Genomic DNA, 20,579 nt, shown 5'->3' with positions numbered 1-20,579 from the left:
CAGCAGGTAGGGCGTTTGCCTTGCATGCGGCTGACTCAGGTTCGATTCCTCTACCCATCTCTAAGAGCCTGGAAAGTTACCGAGAGTATCCCACCTGCACGGAAAAACCTGGCAAGCTCCCCCATGATGTATTCGATATGCCAAAAACAGCAACAAGTCTCACTATGGAGACTGGTGCACGCTAGAGCAAATCGATGAACAACGGGAGAATAGTGCTACAGTGCAGTGCTACTATAAAAGGCTTGCTTACACCATTAATGCAGATTTGTATCTGCATTTACTTTCCCAAACTTCTGGATATACAATTCTTAAAATACAGAAAACAGATGGTCAGTCAAATGATTACTGGAAAACTGATGGACACTGACCAAACTACTAAGAATTAAGTAAAGAAGAGAATTGTTTTAAATCAAACAATAATATCTGTCACTCTGAACTTAAAAAAAAAGTTCCTTTCCAGCTTAGTTTTATACACTTGTAAACGTAAAATGAATAAGATACTCAAATGAAGCCTTGGGCTTAGTATCTAAGCACATCTGCCAAGTTACTCCTATTTCTCTTCCTTTAAATTTTTCATGAAAATTTTCATGTGGGATAAAATCATATCTTACCACAAACTGGTTTACCCACTTTGAAATAGAAAATGGAGACAAATTATAACTGTAAAATCCTCTACAACACACAATGTCATTTTTAACTTCCCATTGCACATGAAATGCAGACTGAAGAGGGAGATGAGCCAACATCCACCCTCTCCCTTTAAAGACAATTCTCTAATCATCTTGATAGCAAGAGTTAAATTCCTAGTCTCAGAACAGGAAGCTGAGTGTGTGGGAGGCCAAGAGGCAAGTTGTCCTTAACAGCCTTTTTGGCTTTGATGTGTCATGAATCACCATGAAGCACACCATAATGCACACATATATAAATAAGCGTAAGCTCATGCGCGTGTGCATGTGCACACACACACACAAACACAGTCTTTATAAGGTAAATAGTTACAAGAAAAAGTGCTCTGGTGTCGGTTTTTTGGCACTTTAGTGTTGGTGGGGGCATAAAGCTGTACACAAAATGTTTAAGTGTTAACACTATCATAAACAGGTTATCTCAACAATATGTTAAAAAAAAAGAATGAAACTTGAAAAATAGCACAGTGATGAGGCATTTGCCTTTTGTGCAGCTAACTCAGGTTCCAGTCCCAGCTCTGCCAATGGTCATCTGAGTTCTGCCAGGAGTGATCCCTGAGCATAGTGATCTCTGAGCCAGGAGTAAGTCATGAACAGAGTCCAGTGTAGCCAAAAACAAACAAACAAATAAAAAAAACCAGTCACACAAACCAGAAAGCCATTTAAAAATAATAATTATGTACATAATGCAGAGTTGCTCGAGCGGGCCCAGTAACGTCTCCATTGGAGACTTTGTTGTTACTGTGTCTGGCATATCCAATACTCTCGGTAGCTTGCCGGGCTCTCCGAGAGGGGCGGAGGAATCGAACTCAGGTAGGCCATGTTGGCCGCTTGTAAGGCGAACGCCCTACCCGCTGTGCTAATGCAGATGTTGCAAATTTTCTTATTAGGTGTAATCTCCAAGGGGAGAGTGGTGGCCCATGTCCAATAATTAGTGATCAACAGTACAGAAGAGACTTCAGAGACTCCCTTGGACAGAAAGAAGGTGAAGACAGAGGCAGAAAAAAAAAATAATGCTTGCACTCCTTTCTTCAAAGCTTCTATGACCCACATCCAAACATTAAGCGCTGGGCCTCATTCAGAACACAACTCTTCTCAGCCAAATTCACGCACACTGGCTCACCTGTAAGGGTTTGAGTTGGGGCTGATTAACTCAATGATGTGCACTTCCTTGTCCTGGGGCTGGTTGATCATCACGCACCCTTCTGCTGCTTTGGGCTGCAGGTACTCAGCCAGGTAATTGAGTGAGAGAAAGTTCTTCCCGATGTTGCACGTGGGAGGGAACACTTGATCTGCAAGGAAGGAAGCACAGGGAAACAGCATGTCAAACCAGCACCAGATGGTCACCAGACTCCCAGGGACTAGAGCACAGAGAGCAGGACACAGGGAGCCCCCAATTCTGTAGAAAGCACTTGAGAACTCCAACCACTGTACCATGAGGCCTCCCTGGAGATTGTTGGAGCCCTCCCACTGGCTTTCACTGAAATTCTCTTCTTTCCTGTCCACTTCTTTGTCCTCATTTATTTCCTCTGAACTGTCTTTCAGCCTTTTAGGCTCTCAAACCTCAGCTCATCTTCTAAATCTGTGGCGCACATTACACAGCACCTTCCTGGACCCCATCCGGGAGATTCCGACTCAGGAAATGGTGTGAGCCTAGGAATCCTGCTTTCTTAGATTGCTCCACAGTTGATCCTATTAGAAATCAATGCCTTGAACTGCAGTTTCCCTCCCTCAATCATCTCCTTGTCTTTTCTTCCTAGATGATCTGTATCACTCCCACTGTATAAACTTGTGCCAAGATCCTAATTCCCTCAATGAGCTCAGACCTGTACTGTCATTGGTCTACCAAGCACCCCACAGAAGTAATAAATTGTTCAGTAGCACACGCCAGCCAGAAGCCAGTGCTCTACCCTACTCCTCAATAGGTTCCTCTGTAGTGAACAGAGAAGGAGTCACCTGCTTCTCAGGTTCCTCCTGCAAAATTAACCATTATCTCTTATTTATTTCTTGGAGAACTTTATATTCTACAGAGTGAAGGGGGCATTATGGGGATCCTTAAAGGTGAGTTTTCACCCTCATTATCTTGACAATCACATTGCTACTCATGTTGATATGGCACTTTACAGTTTATAAGGTGCTTTCACAAACATCATTTGAGGATAAATGGTACAAGAGCCAGAGTCTGAAGCTGCTCCTGCAAGCACCACATGCTGCTTACACAGACTTGTGGTTGATGGGATTTCCAGCTCATGATTTAAATGTTTAAACATAACTTAAATCTTCTGGCACACTGACAGCTGGGACCAGTGTCAGGGAAGTTCTAAGTGCACCAAACTTTCTTCAGAAGCCATAATTAATAAGAGCCCTGGCACCTGACTGAAAAGAAGTTCTGCCTTTTTTATTTTACAGACAGGATGCCAGAAATCAAATCCAAATGCCAGTATCACTCAGCAGTAGAATCAGTTCCTTGGAGAGGATAGATTCCCAAATTGAGATGTCACTCTCTCCTTCACTCTGGACAACTTGTGCACCCTGAACAACTTGTGCAGCATGCTTAGGGACAAATCTGCAGCACCCACAGTGACATCACAGCTTCATGGGTACTAGGAATTCCCAGTTTCACCCCTAGGGCAGAAAGAACTAGAGGAGTTCCCAAGCCCCCAGTCAGAGAGGCCAAGTGAGCTGTATGTCTTCTCTAAAGCCCTGCACCAAGGGGCAAAGTCACCAGGACCCCACTCTCACTCCAGCACCCCTGCACATATCTGCCGATGCCCTGGCCTGCTAAGCAGATGAGGATTGTGTCAGCTTCACCTGCAGCCTGTGAGGGCATGCCCAGCTCACAAGACAGAAAACAATACTGGGCTGGCAAGTTCAAGACATAATCAAGAATCAGAGGGTGTGTGCCTGCATCAGGGACATGCCATTCTGGCACTTAAGTGATGGAGATGCTCACTTGGGACCCTGCCTGTCTAGCCCATTCCTAGGTGAGCCAATCTCCCCCTGGCACACAACAGGAGCACACCCAGCAGAGCTTTCCGGCATAAACAATGCTGTGTGAGAGGAGACAAATAACAAAAGACACATAGTGTGACCCCCTAAGCCACAAAGGAAGGTCTTATTGTTTAAGAGCTGTGCTGATTAAGGGCTCAAGTCCATGATGCCATTGTTAACAGAAGCAGCTCATTTTCCTTGTTGTTGTGTGTATCACAGAATCATGTGTATGATTCCTCTCCCTATCCCTTCCCCCACTGACCTTCTGCATGTCTTGGCATCAAAACTTACACCAACTGCCAAGTAGAAAGGAAACCACAGTAGGGGAACCCCCAGGTAGAAACCTAGCGAGTTTGGGGTGGGGGGGCAGGCAGGGTGGCATGTCACATGCTCCATTTGTATTTTAGGAAAGCACTGACAATGACTTTAAGACCCAGAATGAGCAATTCTGAGAGCCTGGGTGGCAACAGAAACTCTTCCTTTTCCTGCGGCAGTGTTATCATCTCACAGAAAATAGATAAACTGGGAGAAGAATAAAAACTCAGTACCACTGAGGTAGTTTCCAGTGTGGGGGTGGGGGTGGAAGGAGGAGAAATGAGGGAGAGAGACATGAAAGGTTGGGGAGATGGCTCAACAAGCTGGGGTGCTGGGGGAAATCTTGGTCTGATCAGCAGAATCATACAGTCCCCTAAGCATTACCAGAAGTTTCCCTCTGACCTCCTCAAGGTGTGATTCACCACCTCCTCCCCAAACACACACAAAGAATCAAAACTTGAGTTCTTTTACTCTGTGTATATCCCCAAACTGAATGATAGTTCAACTCTTGATGGCATGAAAGTGATATAAGCTCAATAGGAACTGTGGTGTGTTCTCTCCTGTGAGGCAAAACAGCAAGCCAAACCAAATAACTAATTATCATTCTGACTTTATGATATTTTCTTCTTTTTTGCTGTGCTGGGGAATGGAAGTGAACCTAGAGCCTCGCATGTGAGGCATATGCTCTACATTTGAATCACAACCTCTGCCCTTTCAACATAATATACGGTATTTTCAACTCATGATAGGCATGTTGTTGGGGTGCGGAATGTCATTCTGGGAAATCATAGGGTCTGAACCAGGTACATAATGGGACTGACATATATGCTTCTCTTCAGCTGTCCACGGCCCACTTCCCTGTGTTGTGTGGCCCATGAATAATGATGCTATAAATATCCAAATGGGAGGAAGAAGTTTCCCCACCTCCAAAATGGGACGTAGCACTATCATCAATCAAAGAAGATCTTCATAGGTTAGAGAGAAGATCTGCCTGGAAAGTTTGTTTAAACAGACAACTAAACATTTTAGCCCCAGAGTTTCTAACTCTATGGGTTTGGGGTGATCTGAGATCTGAAAATTGACATACAAACACATCCCTGGGTGATCAGGATGCAGATGGGGTAGCAACCAACCACTCTTTAACCCCTATGGATAGCAGAGGCTCCTGGCCTGGGGTCCCTGGGGACAAGCTGAGTAGCAACCAACTGAGTTGTGGAAAGCCCATGGATGAGGCTCAGCTTACTATTCTAATCTGTTGATAAAGAGCATCAGGCCTGGAGATAATACAGCAGGTAGGGCACTTGCCTTGCATGTAGCTGACCCAAGTCTGGTTGCTGACATCCAATATCGTTCCTTGAACACCTTCAGGAGTAATTACTGAGTGCAGAGCCAGGAGTAAACCCTGAGCATCCATGGGTATGGGCCAAAACCAAACCAAAACAAAAAGAGCATCATCTCACGGTCCATGGTCCTCTCACCAAGGACCTTCACTATCCCCAACTGCTCCTCTCTGAATGCAGATTGTGATATCACGAATCAGTAGATGAAATCAAGTTTCTGGGTTTCCAAAAATGTTACTAAGGAGTTTTAAAAGTTCACACTGGACTGACCACCAGGCCCTGTAAGTTCACCCCTCACCCTGCGTGAGCTCCTAGAGGAGTCACTATGTCTCTCAGGGAAGTTCAGGCATGTCAAGAGAACAGTCTAAATATGAAGAGCACATTTACTTAGTCTAATAATTCTAAGGGGATTCAACATTCTTTCAAGCTACTAGAATTCTGCATCAGAAATGAAGGTTATTAGCCAGGGCTTAGAACCTTTATTCAGAGGGATTTTCACTCTGCCCCAGTGGGGCCTGACCTCAGTTCTTAGTTACTTCACTACTAGGCAAAAGGAGTAACAAATTTTCAACTTTTGTAACCCAGCTTTCATCTAACACTCTTCCTTCCTTCATTCTGCCAAGCAAATTATCTCCATCCTGGTGGTCCACTTTCATTTTTGAGGTCATGCTTATTTGAGTCAGACTGAAACTACAACATCATTAGATTGCAAAAATCACAAAACCTGGGCTGAAGGTCTGGCCTTGCCACTTGCTAGTAATGTGGATTTGAGCAAATTAGCTTAATCCTTCACTAATCCCTCTGTAAAAGGATAGAAATAATAGTTTCCTCTTAGCAAGGTAGGCAAAGTTGGGTGGGGGAGTTCATGTGGAAGCACTGTTAGGACATCTGCACAGAGCACACATTCAGTATCAGATTGTCCACCTCTCCTGAATCTGCCCAAGAGCTGAGATCCAAACCAGAGCTGGGAACAAGCATCCAATACCCCACCATCACTGCCTCCTTATCTGGGAAAGCGGTGACAACTGTTGAATAAATGGATTCAACAGAGAGCAACTGGCACCAAAGGCTGGAAAGCAGCTTCACATACGGACCCCTTCCCAAGAGCTGTTACTTTTAGTCACTAAAGCAGGGGGCTGGGGGAGGGTTCACAGACACTCAACATAAATTATGATGAAAGACATTATTAAAAATAATGAGCTTTCAAAACTGAGTCACCATATATGTATATCCCTGTGCAAGGCAAGGGAAGTGCAAAGGGCCATCTATTATGAAGGGTATACAGTTCCCTTCTCTAACAGTTTAGTTCTTGTAACTAGCATAAAACTGTTTCTTCTGTTGTGTTCAAAACTGATATCATGAGACCATAAACTGGCATTGACTGTGAAGGTTTGCAGAGTAACAGGTAAGAGGAAGCCTTAATTGTTGATGTGTCCTGACAACACCCTCTTCATTCCGTCAGCTATCACCTCCATCCCTGCCCCACAGTCACTCAGTCTTCACTTCTGACTTCTGAGCAAGAAAAGCTCATAGATCCTATGCCATCCACCCCTCCTTCTCTCTTTCCAGGCTACTCCCACATTTCTTATTTGGCCATTTCCAGGCCTGTTTTCTCAGAAGAAAAAGAGGAAAGCAGTGTGTGTGTGTGGGGGGGGGAGGGGCAAGTGAAAGAAGACCCCAGCCAACCTCCAGGCCCTAGCGACCTCCATCCAAAGCTCTTTGATTGCTCCCAATCTGACTCAGAAAACAAGGACTCATCAATCACTCACACACTGACACCTTGTAAAAATTTACCTTCCCCCACTTTAATATAAATGTTTCTTGAGATCTTGAGTTCAGTGAATGAAGTGACTGCTCCGTATTCCTTTTGAGCCCAATTTAAGAGATGTTCATTGTCCTGGGGGAAGTTCCTTTCTTCCGTTTTCGCTGACATGGAGAAATTTCCTGATGAAAACTGGACCACAGAACCCTCCGACACCTAGTGGAAATAGATTTGCATATTTAATGTTTAGCAGCCACCTGGAGTGGAATCCTGACTGGAGGAAGCACGGATTACATAACTCATGGATATTTATCAGCAGAGGATTCAAGAAATAATCCTGTGGTGCTGGAAATGTATTTTTCAAGGGAAGAGGACATTTTCACTATGTAAGGCTCTGGGTTTTATCTCTGGCACTCTTCCCTCCCCACTAGAAGAGAGAATCCCAAGATTACTTATTCCAGATAATCAGGCAACTACCACAGATGAGAACTGTTCCTTTGCATTAACAAAAATCTTTGTGATGACAAATTGCAGAGAATATTGTGAGGAATCCCAAGCTACCAGTACTATTGTACAGGTATCTCAATAAATGGACTTTGAACACATCCTTTCAATCTGGAGACAGACCTTTCAAAGGATATATTCCAAATCAAGCAGGAAACCTTGGTTGTGGGTTCTCGGAACCTTACAAAGGGTGCTGGTACCAAAGGAAATGATCCCCAAATCCTATTACAGCTGATTGTGACTCTAGATCTTCCAGAGATGGAGTATCTACAGAGAGAGTCTCTCTCAGGAACACAGCAGGATTTGTTTGTTAGCCTTAAGCACTAGAAAGAATAGAAAGAATGCCCAGTGCGGCTTTCAATTGTGAGGCATGCCTTCCCAGCAGGGAGATGAATGTGTGTGACAGTTTATTTTGTAAGACCCTCAAATTCTCACAGATAATGAAGTCAAAAGGCTGTTAGACTGATCCTAATAAAACTTTCCATATGACTTATGCAAGTCCCACATTCTTGCTGGATGTATGTAGAACTCTGCTGACCTTGACTATCATGATCTCTATAATTAACATGTACAAAAGGGGGAACTCATCATCTTGTTACTTTACTATAATCAAATTTAGTTGCTGGTAAAAATGTGTGTCATCTTTATAGCTAGTATTTATAAAATAACTGATTTTTATCATTTTTATCAATGTCTGGGTAAAGTCTCAGAATGTGAGCCAAGCAGTTCACACATTCTCAAGCCAAAAACGATAAATGTCCCATATTAAATTTCACATTAGCTATTAATAATTGATATTATTAAGCAAGGGAACAGAGATAATACAGTTTAAGTATCTGCCCTGAATGCAGCAGACCTGGCATAACATATTGTCCCCCTGAGTACCACCAGGAGTGACATCTGAGCAGAGAGCCAAGAGTAACCTCTGGATACTGCCAAGTACAGCCCCAAATTTTTAAAAAATATAAGTTTTTAAAGCAAAACTTTAGTTGGCAAGCAGTTTCCAAAGAAGACTGAGACCAAGAATCTGGCTTCCTAGATTCTATCCTTACATTTTCAGCATTTTCAGCATTTTCAGTCTTAACACACATGTCAAATAGTACTTACCTTACCCTTTGCACTGGGCATTTCTATTTTCTATTCAATCACAGATATACCTATTTTTAACGACTGGCAAAGAAGTATTTTATGAAATTTATTTTACGACCTATTACTACTATAATTACCTCCTGGCTTAAAACTAGAAGCACTGAATGAGTTTCTAAATCTCCAGGGCCCAGGCCACACTCCAAACCAATTAGAATCTTTGGGAAAGGACTCAGGCATCAGGGAATTCTAGAAGCTGCAGGAGCGATTCCCATGGACAGCCATGACTGAGAAGTTCTGCCTTGATGAGGAGTAAATGATTCTTAGTTGGAGAACAGAGTTCTAAATTGGCCTGGCACGGGGTCCACCAAACTTCTATGCCAGTGGTCCTTACCCAGTGGTGAAGTGGCCCTGAAGTGGAAATGTTTGGAATTGTGTCTTTTTTTTCTTTCAGTTTTTATTTTTGGATTACATTCGGCACTCAGGAGCTAATATAAGGTCAGTGATTGAGGGTTGTTTCTGATTAGGCGAGCTTGGAAAACCAGGAGGTGCCAGGAATTATACCCAGTCCTCCAGTATGTGCACAGCTTGTACTCTGTCAGTAACTCTATGTTTCTGCACTGGAAATGTCTTTTATTGTCATAACTGGAAAGGAAGAGCTATTGGCTTCCAGTGAGAAGCTCACCATCCCATGATACACCAGGCCACTCCCTGAGAACCTGTTGAAACTTGGATTGAGTATTACAACGATTCAAACATCTGTAAGGCTCTAACAGATAGCCTTTTCTATGCTAGAAATATGAAGGCTGAGTAGCTAAAAAAGAATAAGAAAAGGGTCAGAAGATAGTACAGGAGATAAGGCACTTGCCCTGTATCAGGCAGACCTTTGGTTCTATCTCTGGCCCCACCTGCAGACCCTGGAACATTGCCAGGTGATATCTGAACACTGAGCACAGAGTCAGGAGTAGCCTCTCAATACTGCTGTGTGTAGGGAAGGAAGAGAAGAAATAAGGGAAGGTAAAGAGTGAAAGAAACAACAAGAGAAACCTGATATTACTGACTTGAAAACCCCTAAACCAACCATTAATAAACTAGGCATAAACTCTGATCACTCCCAAAAATTACCAACTACTACACACCCGCAATATAACACCAACCGACTCTCTCATGTGTGTCAATGACATCTGCAAAATGTCCCAGTGCCAGTTGCAAGTGAAACATGGCGACCAGGGGATGATATTTAGCTTTGACCTTGTTTTGACATCACTGCATAAGAGACCACTCCCGGGCCCTTTGTCTGTCCAACTCCCACCATGCCAAGCTGCACACAAATCTTCTGTGGCTCAGCCACACTGCAACACAATGTTCATCCATTTTCTGACTTTATCATTATAGTAACACTGTATTTTCATGGAAAACCACTTTTACCACTGAAAAAAATACCCAACGACCAAGCAAGGTCCTCTGTACCACTTCCAGGACAGCTCTCAGCATTCAGGCAGGCCTCCCAAGTGATCTGTTGTCTTTGTTTTCATCTGTACTACAGCCACAAAGCAAAACATGAGCTTTGGGGGAGGGGGAGGGTCTTAAAAACGTAGCCCACGAAGGGGTCAGAGAGATAGTACGGAGGTTAAGATACTTCCTTTGCAAGCATCACAAAGGAAGTGGCTCCTGAGCATAACAAAGTGTGGCCAAACAACAAAAACTTAATGCATGAAGAATGGGATCTAGCACCCAGGTACATCTGGAGAGGCAAGAAAATAAACTGTGAGCAAAGAGAGCAAATGTACAGTGTTTCCTGACATCCCAGAGAAGCCCACAAGCCAGCAGGTTCTTTCAGGCAGTCAATGGCAGAGCCATCCTGTACCCTCAACCCTGCTCCAATCCTTCTTTTGGTCCAGCAGCAAAGAGCTCAGGGACTCAGGGCTAAGAAACCTGGAAAAGAAATTAACAGAAACTCCACAGGCACATTCCACTAAGAAGAAAGCAAAGCTGCCAGGACCAGGGAAGTGCCCCTGACTGTAGGTCCGTGGACATTGTCAGCCGCAGCAGGCATTCAACAGCTCGGCAGGCCCCGAAGATACTAACAGGCCTCCCCAGACTCTCCCTTCATGGAGTTGTAGAGAGTGTTGTTATTTCTGTCTCAACCTCAGAACAACCTACGAGGTGTTCCTGTGGGAGAGAGGGGGAATCCTCAGAGAAGCTCAAGGCATCCCCTCAGAGGGTCAGCAGAGAGGGCAAGATTGGAAGAGGGACCTCCGGTACCAGATCGCAGCTGATCCCACCCCCCCACCCCCACCCCCACACAAGAGACCTAGTTCACACCCCCAGCCGAGATGTCTGCTCTCATGGTTTCTCCATAAAATTCACATGTCCAACCTGCACCTCCAGATCTAAAAACCCCTTCTTTCTTCCAGGAGCCAAGTCTGAAAATAACACTTAGCCCTGCTCATGAGGTGACTTCTTCCACATCTTCCACCCGTTCAGCTCCTCCTGGATCCTTCATCAACAGTCTCTGAAATGTGGTGGCTGAGACAAGACTTGGGATTGTTGAGTGTGTGTTTTTGCTAATGTTAATTAACAAAACTGTTCATTCTGTGTGTCCATTTGAGTGGTACATGGGTACCCTGATACTTTGCCACGCAATCTGAGTGCTTTTATGAAGGTGTTTGAATTGACATGAATGACATGAAATGACATGAATGACATGAATATTTGGGTCTTTAGAAAAGAAATTGACTACTGCATATATGGGGACATCTTCAATCAGTTAAAGGCCAGATGAGAGCCAAAGGCAGACCTTAATCCAAGTAGGAGAGAATTCTTCCTCCTGACAGCCTTCAAGCTGGGATATCAGCAACATATGATCCACAGCAGCCTGCTGTCCCCCAGATTAAAAGTGAAACATGAACTTGTAGAATCTGGCCTCACTAGCCTCCATAATCATGCCTCACAATAGATCTCTGTGAGGCCCAAGGTCACATTTGTTTTTATACCTGCTGAATCCTGCTATTATCTCACATTAATAAATATTTTAAATATATACCCTACAAGTACTTATTGAGTACCTGCCAACATATGCCATGCACTGTACAAAGGGCTGAAGATCTTGTGGAGATGGTAACAGATCTTAGAATTCTTTGATCTGTTCAGTAAGGCAGCAGGGAAAGCAGAATAAGTGCAACAGAAGATGGTGAGACCAGGAAGAGAGTCAATGGGCTGCATGGAAAAGGCCTAGGTTTGACCCCCCCCCCCCCAGAACCGCATGGTCCCTTGAGTACTGCTAGCAGCTATTCTCTGCCCTCCCTTCCTCACCCTTCCACCCCCTAGCATCTCTCCTCCCTTCTCCCCCTCCATCTTCCTCAGTTCTCTCCAGTCCCCTCCATCCCTGAGAGATCTTTCTAAAGAGGAATCACACGATGTTGCAGGATCAGATGAAAGCATCCTCACTGGCATGTGACCAGAGAAGCTTTCTGCCCACCCCACTCCCCACCCAATGCCCTCCTTGCCCTTTGTGGCCAGGACTTGCCCTCTGGAAACAGGGTCTTATCTCCTAGGGGTATGTGATAACCCACTGGGGAACTTCTGACAGTCTAATACCCCCTGGTAAATTGTCCCATGTTTTCCACAGGCCTTTTCTTCTCCTGGAAACCTTCCAGGCTTCCTTCCCCCCTTTTCTTTCCTCCAGATCTAGTTACTGCTATTGCTGAGAGGTTACCTGGCAGCCCATGGAGGAAGTGGGGTACACAGTGCTGGGCACCATACCTAGGGCTTCATCAGTGCAACGTAATAGACTGCCCAAGCAGTCTATTACATTGGCATATCTGCCATCACATTTGACAAAGAGCCAAGAAAGCAGCTGGTCCCTCTGAGTGTCTGGGGTCTAGCACAGTGCTCAGCAAAAACTGGCACCCACAGCTGCTAGTTTATAGAAGGAAGTTCAACTCTCACTCATAGGGGTGGCTCTGCCATAATTTCATTCCTGGAACCCATATGCCTCAGTTCACTCACTGCTCAGGAAATGATCTCTGGTCCAGGCTTTAAAGCTAATGGTTTGATTTTTCACCCAATAACTCCACAGAAAAAAAACAATTATTAAAGCATTTAGTAGTTCCCCATTTCTCCTCAGAATCCACTGAACTTTCCTCCCGCTTGCTAATTAAAACCCAATCCTCTGACATTCCCTGACATGACAAATGTCTTCCTGTGGGAATGAACAGAGAGCTGAGCTCCAAGAATCCCGAATCTCAACCAACTTCAGTGGAAGAGGCAAATGCCAAGGCTTCACCATCCCTCAAGCCCCCAGCTGCCAGGTCACACTCCAAGCGACCTCCCCTCTTTCAACCACGCACGACATTTATATCCGAAACTCTGGTTATGCTACCAGACTTTTTTAAAGAGCAGAACATTACTCTATCTGCCAGGGCTGGGAGTTTTATTACAAGAACTTACGGCTAGGCAATGAGAGCCAAGTTAGTTATTTTTTCTGGACTGGATTCAACAACCTTGTCCAAAAGAGCAAGAAAAAGCAAAAGAGGCAACCAGCCCTTTTGTTTCCACACCTGCATTTCAGCTTTAACTCCTAAGGTTCTCAGCAGATGCACAGGAACCTCCAGATGGATGGCCCAAACCTGACTAAGTGAACCAATCCTGGCTCAGGGATGCAGGCACTGTTTTCCTGGAACTGAAGTTCTTGGTTTTAGCACTTATCTCAGCGCGCCAGCTGACTCAGAGTTCTTGGCAGTTCCTTGGGACCTCTCACCAAGCCTGCCGCCATGCTGGGGGGGAGGGTGGCTCCAGAAAAGGGGGCTTTGCTTTGCTGATAGTGTCATCCCGGACCACTATGTATCCCTATATCCCCTTCCCATCTTCCTGAGCCCAACCACCCACCCCAAGAATGCACCTAAATGAAGACTCCATCCTGATGAAAAAGACAAGTCCGCCCGCCCTCACCCAATAAGGGTTCAAGAACAGAACATATTTATGAACTAATAATATCCATGCATTCATTTGCTTATTTGATCAAAAACATAAATCAGGGTTTGAAGAGATGCTCAAAGGGATATAGCACAGGCTTTGCATGTCAGAGCTCTGACTTGATTCTGGCACTGCATGCTGCTCTTGAGCACTGTTGGGTTTATATGGTCCAAAAACTCGGAGGAGGGGAAGGGAAAGAAGTTAAGGACCAAGATGTAGTTCAGTAGCAGAGTAAAGGGTTTGAGTTTATATCAAAGTAGGAGAAAAACATATACAACAGTAAGACTTATCAAGTCCAGTGCCTCCAGAAATATGACAGAGCCTCAGGCGGAAGTTTATTAAAATGTAAATTCCATGACGGGGGTGGGGGGGAGGGAAGACGGGGGGGGGGGGGGGGGGGACGGTGGTGGTGGTGAATATAGGGTCAAAAAACCTGCATTAGTCTTCTACCTCCATGTCATGAATTCAGTGCATCCTTGAGGATCACTGCTGTCTAGAATAACGTTTCTCAAACTTTCCCTAATTGAGGCCCCTTCTGACCTTATTTCTGTTGGAGGTCCCCCATCCTACAACTTACTCAGTTTTCACCTGTGGCCACTTTGATACATTTTATGGACCCCAGGATGACTGGGATTGAGAAATGAGGGTCTATACAGGTACAATGTTACTTAAAACTCCAACTAATCTTTATGTGGGGCTTGAACGTGTTTGCCTGGAGAACTAGCAAAATCTCCCCTGTATAGATAGATACTGGGGGAAGAATAGGCCAAGAGGGAAAGAGCAAAGGCCATAGGTGGAATCATCTTCTTGCACATCAAAAAGAAAGAAATAGGCTTGTGAAAGAAGTGATGCCCAAAGTCGCTCATGATTAAGGGAAGACTACAGAGCTCTCCTAGGAAAAGTCTATTCCAGGAGTCACACTCACACACCCTATAGTTTGGCCACAGTTCACTGGCATCTGAGTTACCAGTTGAGTGAGAGCCTGCGATTCAGGTTCTTACAAGCTCTGCTGATCTGCACTAACTTGCACAATGAACCCCAAGGTGACATGCCACTGGCGAAAGTTCAGTGCTTGCACAACCAGGATTAGCTTCTCTCCCACTTCTGTCCCATCCAGCACCCAACTTTTACCGTTCTTGCTGATTTTTCCTGACTCATGCACAGAGAGATCTCTTTTTGGAGATGCCTACTTAGAAACACAGAGTAAAACATGGGGTGAAAGAGAATAGTGCAGTGAGGAAGGCACATGCCATGCACACAACAAGCTCAGGTTTAATCCCTGGCTCTGCCTATGGTTCCTTGAGGCCCACCAGAAGGAATCCTGAGCACAGAGCCAGGAGTAAACCCTGAGTAGTCAACTGTGGCCCTTAAACACATAAATTAAAATAAAGAAATCAAATCTAAGGAAAATTGATAGGCTATCCATATTGTTTTCCAGAAAGACTGGACTAGTGGGCATTCCCACCAACAGTGAAAGAGTTTCCCCACATCCATGCCAGCACTGGTTGCTTTTGTTCTTCTGAATGTGTGCCAGTCTCTGTGCTATGAGATGATGTCCGTTGTTGTTTTGATTTGCATCTCCCTGATGGCTAGCAATGTGGAGATTTTTTCATGTGCCATTTGGCCATTTGTATGTCTTTTTTGAGGAAACTTGTGTTCATTTATTCTCCCCATTTTTGGATGGCATTGGAGGTTTTTTCTTGTACAATTCTACTAGTGTCTTGTATATTCTGGATATTAATCCCTTATCAGATGGTTATTGGGTAAATATTCTTTCCTATTCTGTGGGCTCTTTCTGTACTTTGGTCACTGTTTCTTTTGAAGTGCAGAAGCTTCTTAGTTGATGTAGTCCCATTTGTTTATGTTTGCTTCCACTTGCATGGTCAGTGCTGTTTCATCCTTAAAGATGTTTTTAGCTTCAATGTTGTAGAGAGTTCTGCCTACATTTTCCTCTATGTACCTTATGGATTCATGTCTGATATTGAGGTCTTTAATCCACTTTGATCTGACTTTTGTGCTTGACATTAGACAGAGGTCAGAAAAAAATTGAGCTTCCATATGACCCTGCAATACCATTTCTGGGAATATATCCCGAGGATGCCAAAAAGCACAGTAGAAATTACATCTGTACCTTTATGTTCAATTGCAGCACTGTTCACAATAGCCAAAATCTGGAAACAACCCAAGTGCCCTAGAACAGATGACTGGTTAAAGAAATTTTGGTACATCTACACAATGGAATACTATGCAGCTATAAGGAAAGATGAAGTCATGAACTTTGCTTACAAATGGATAGACAAGGAGAGTATCATGCTAAGTGAAATGAGTCAGAAAGAGAGAGACAGACATAGAAGGACTGCACTCATTTGTGGAGTATAAAACAATATAACATGAGGCTGACACCTAAGGATAGTAGATACACAGGACAGATAGATTGCTCCATAGTTGGAAGCCTGCCTCATGAGCAAAGGGGAGAAGGCAGCTGGAATAGAGAAGGGATCACTAAGAAAAAGATGTCTGAAGGAACCGGTTGGGATGGGAGATGTGTGCAGAAAGTAGATAAAGGACCAAACATGATAACCTCTCAAGGTCTGTATTGCAAACCATAATGCCCAAAAGTAGAGAGAGATTATGGGGAATCATGTCTGCCATGGAGGCAGGGAGAGGGTGGGAAAGGGGGAGTATACCGGGGATATTGGTGATGGGGAATGTGCACTGGTGGAAGGATGGGTGTTTGATCATTATGTAATTGTAACCCCAACATGAATGCTTGTAACTATCTCACGTGATTCAATAAAATTTAAAAAAAAAATAAAGAAAATACATTGATAGGTCTGAAATACCTCCTCTTCTAGGAACTGATAACTCAATTCCTTAGTGAACAAAAGATGTACAAAAGGAGGCAGTGTGGTATTTCTTTAGGCTTCAGATTTAAGTGTAAACCAAACTTCTAATGATTAGCCCTTCAGCACTCAATGGTGTCCACACAGAAAGGCATTATGAGGTTGTGCTTCAATGTATTTTGTGCACAAAGTCCAGCAAAAAGAAACTTTCTAAAAGATTAGATGAGTATTGAAATTTGAAATGTGTACTTCTCAAATGGAGACTGAATCACGAATTCTGAAACAGGAAAATCACATGTTCTCTCTACCCAGTTCCTGGAAGGACAGGTCTTGCCTATTTCCTCTAGCACCCTGTGATATAAAATATGATTTGAAACATGTTTTCTATTAACCATATATCATAACTCAACGTTTTTAAAGTCCATTTTAAAGAAATAATAACTTCCATACCCATGAACCTACAGTCATAATTTGCAAAGCTACATATTCATGAGCCATATGATTAGGGTATCTGCCAACTATGCATTCAGGAAACAGAAATCCATGAAACCATTCAATGATTCTTGCATGTTCTTAATTTATATCCACAATCAGACTATTTTCTTCCAATAAAATGACTTACAGCATAGTCAACAATTTTTCTCAGAGCATTCATTACTACCATCTTCTGCTTCTAATTTTTACTTTTTACTGAAACACGGAGAACGAAAGGATTGGAAATGCCCTCTGTTCTCAATACCCAACATGTGTGCACATGTCCAAAAGAAAAGCTCTAGATGCTGCCCTCCAAAAATAAACATGCACAAACTTGAACCTGAGCCAGTGCAAAAGCAATATTTGAATCTCCCATGGAAACGCTACAAATATGATAGTGTACATGAATATGTATATATACAAGAAAAGTAAATTGGCTCACTCCAACTGAAAGAGTAAGTCCCCACAGGTTTCCAAATTAATGAAGCGTGAGATGCTTATAATGTACAGTTTTCCAAAGTGGAATCCAGGGCCACACATGACATTTACTTTTTCTTATCCTCCAATGTTAGCATGGTTTTAGGAGCCTGGCCCAGTCTTTAATGTGCACTTTCCATTGAAGGGGTATTTATTAATAGGGGGAAATATTGCTGTTCTTATTACCAGGCACATTTCTCAATCTATTTTTTTCTCCTTCTCTTTGTTGTTGTTGTTGCTGTTGTTATATTGATCAAGGGACCAAAACTTGGTTACAGGGTTTCCTAGGGGTACAGGGGTTGTACACTTTGGTGAATGCCCTCACATTCTGGGATTCAATGAGCAGGAAATCACACACTTCTGCATGTTGAGGATCCCAAACAATAATTAGTACTCTGGGCTGGTGCAGAGGATCAAACTCGAGGCTACCACTGGGTAGATGGTCTAGCAACTGAGCTTTCCTCAGGTCCTCTCATTCCATTTTTGCCTTCATATGTGCTCTTGGAGACTCCATGCCAGATTGTTTTCACTCGGGGCACCTCAGAATGGGCGGGTGAGAGCCCTCCCCGCCCCAAGGGACCCAGCCCCGGCAGCCGACCTCCACTACCCAACCACTGCCACACTCTAGGCTGCTTTCCGAACCACGCAGCCCGAAGAGGCTGCGTGACACATTATAAGACACTTCCTACCCATTTTCCATAATTACCACACCATACTTGATGGGGTTCAGACAGTAGGCAACAAAAAATATATAAATATATGCCTCTCAGAGAGCCCGGCAAGCTACTGAGAGTATCCTGCCCACATGGGCAGAGCCTGGCAGCTCCCTGTGGCGTATTCTATATGCCAAAACCAGTTACGACAACAGGTCTCATTCCCCTGGCCCTGAAAGAGCCTCCAATCATCAGGAAAAGAAGAGTAAGAAGAGTCTGCTAAAATCTCAGGGCTGGGAGGAATAGAGACATTAATGATGCCTGCTCGAGTGAATCAATGAACAACGGGATGACAGTGATACAGTAATGTGCTCTTGAGAAATCCCTTATCTGGGAAGATTTTTTTTTTTCATTTTTCAAGTTACAACCAATCTGCCAACCCAGGTTCAGGGACAGGACCAAATTTTACAAACACTTGATTCTAACTGATTTCCTAGAATTTTCTTCACAGAGTTTTTCTGATCAAGGCTAATGAACAAAGCTCCACTTTATAGACAAAACTAATGTTCAAAGATGCTATAGAATTTGACCAAGGCACAGAGCTGATAGAAAGCAGGACTGGTGAATGAACTCAAGACCTTGTTTCCCACTGTAGAAAGCTTCCTGCTACTGAGAAATCATAACTAAATCCAAGAAATGAGGTGAGTAGCCAGGAGCCCACTAAGTCCACATGGGCAGAACTCTGGGAGAGACTCATGTCAGCTTCTTACTCATGACTGATAACTGCATCTCAGTGAGGCCAAATCCTCATATCTGATCAATGAAGAATGTGGGCCCACAAGGTCAGGTAAAGTCCCAGGTGGGTTACTTTAAACAAAAAAACTGAGTGCATATTTAAACTGTGAATTTTCAGCACAAATGAAGCTTTTAAGAGAAGGGGGGAAAATACAAGAAGGCAAGAAGGTGGCTTGTGTGCTTCTCTGCCTCTTACAGATTCTCTCCTTGTTTCCTTGAGGCCTGTGGAGTCAAGCTGGTAAAAATGGAGGAGAAAGAGAATGAAAGGGCAGAGTGGAAGAGTACTGTATGGAAATAAAGTAAGTGCTTGGCTGGGAGAAGAGAGTTCAGTTAAACAACTGCCCAAGGATCTTAAAATAATTGAGTAGATATTATTCATGTTGCATGGCAGGACTATCAGGCTGCACAAACTTAAGATACAGATGTTTCTGTGAGGTCCATTTTGTATGTCAACTTGATTAGACTATGACCACTAATTGTTCAATTGAACATTAGATGTTTCTGTGAAGGTATTTTGCAGATGTGATTAAAGTTCATAATCAAGTGAACTTAGTAAGGATGTTGATCCTAGATAATCTAGGCAGGCCCGATTCAGACAGCTGGAAGGCCTTTAGAGCAAAATGAAGCTTCCCTGAATACTTCCTACCTGGGGATAGGAGCTTCAGCTCATACCAGAGAATTCTAGCTGCCTTTCCTGACCAGCAGCCTAGTGCATTTCTGACTTGCCTTGCCTCTCCTTACTATGGAATAAGCCAATCCATTGCAATAAAGTTCTTCACATGTATCTTTCTCTAAATAACCCCTGACAGATACAACCTCTATGAAGGGCTGAGGTTAGACCTCAAGAAAATGGAGCTACCTGTTCTGGCCCAACAACAAGTTTAGAACAATTTAGAAGGGGAAAAGATTCTACATATAGACATTTTTTTATGCATATATGGGGAAGGAAATAAAAATGAGTGTGTGTGTGTGTGGGGGGGGGGGGGGGTTGGGCGTGGTAGCGTGTCTCCAGCACAAAACAACTCTTTGGAGGTTTCTTGAACATTCTAAAGTTCATTGTCAACCAAATTCTGGCCCTGTCCTCATGCCCACCCTTCTCCCTGTCTACAGTTACAAGTCTCTGGAGTCATTTCAATGCCAAAGGCAAGAAGGTTGAACTGAACACACTTAACCTTGATTAAGAAATGATTCACAGAGGGTTAAGGCCAGAAGCAGACATTAAGCAAGGCCTGCTGGTGGAGCTGATCCAGAGACAGGTCAACCTGAGAAGCCTAGAGGATCAGTGTTAATAGGAGAGAGGGCAAGCAGCAGTTTTGTGTGTGTGACTGGGATCCCAGTACTGAAATAAGTCATTCACTACACATGCTGCTGATACAAGACCATCATGCAGAGTCCATACCACTTCTTCACTGGGTCAAGAGAGCAATGCCCTGATTTGACTCAAAGGGTTCAGGCTGAAGCTCCGATGACTCCAGGCCAGAGATCAGGGTTATACGTGACATTACAGACACACTTGTGAATTAGGCTTTCCCCAATAAAGTTCCCATTTACTCTTTTTAAAATTTAAAAAAATTTTTTTTTACTTTTTGGGTCACACCCAGTGATGCTCAGGGGTTATTCCTGGCTCTGCACTCAGGAATTATCTTGGAGGTGCTTGGGAGACCATATGGGATGCTGGG

At 43.8% G+C, this 20,579-nt stretch overlaps 1 protein-coding gene across 1 annotated transcript in view; it reads right to left on the bottom strand.

Annotated features, from left to right (window-relative positions):
- Positions 1-20,579, bottom strand: part of TGFBR3 (transforming growth factor beta receptor 3) — a 214,341-nt gene that overhangs the window by 48,159 nt on the left and 145,603 nt on the right. Inside the window, exons 5-6 of the mRNA XM_056123379.1 lie at positions 7,124-7,307; positions 1,807-1,975 (exon numbers count right to left, since the gene is read on the bottom strand). Coding sequence (XP_055979354.1) covers positions 1,807-1,975; positions 7,124-7,307 — 353 coding nt within the window. The remainder of the gene's footprint in view (positions 1-1,806; positions 1,976-7,123; positions 7,308-20,579) is intronic.

This window comes from Sorex fumeus, unplaced genomic scaffold (assembly GCF_029834395.1).
Source record: "Sorex fumeus unplaced genomic scaffold, SorFum_2.1 ptg000047l, whole genome shotgun sequence".
Taxonomy (NCBI): Eukaryota; Metazoa; Chordata; class Mammalia; order Eulipotyphla; family Soricidae; genus Sorex; species Sorex fumeus.
The sequence above is the reverse complement of the archived record's forward strand: the minus strand, read 5'-3'. Positions and strand labels throughout refer to the sequence as shown.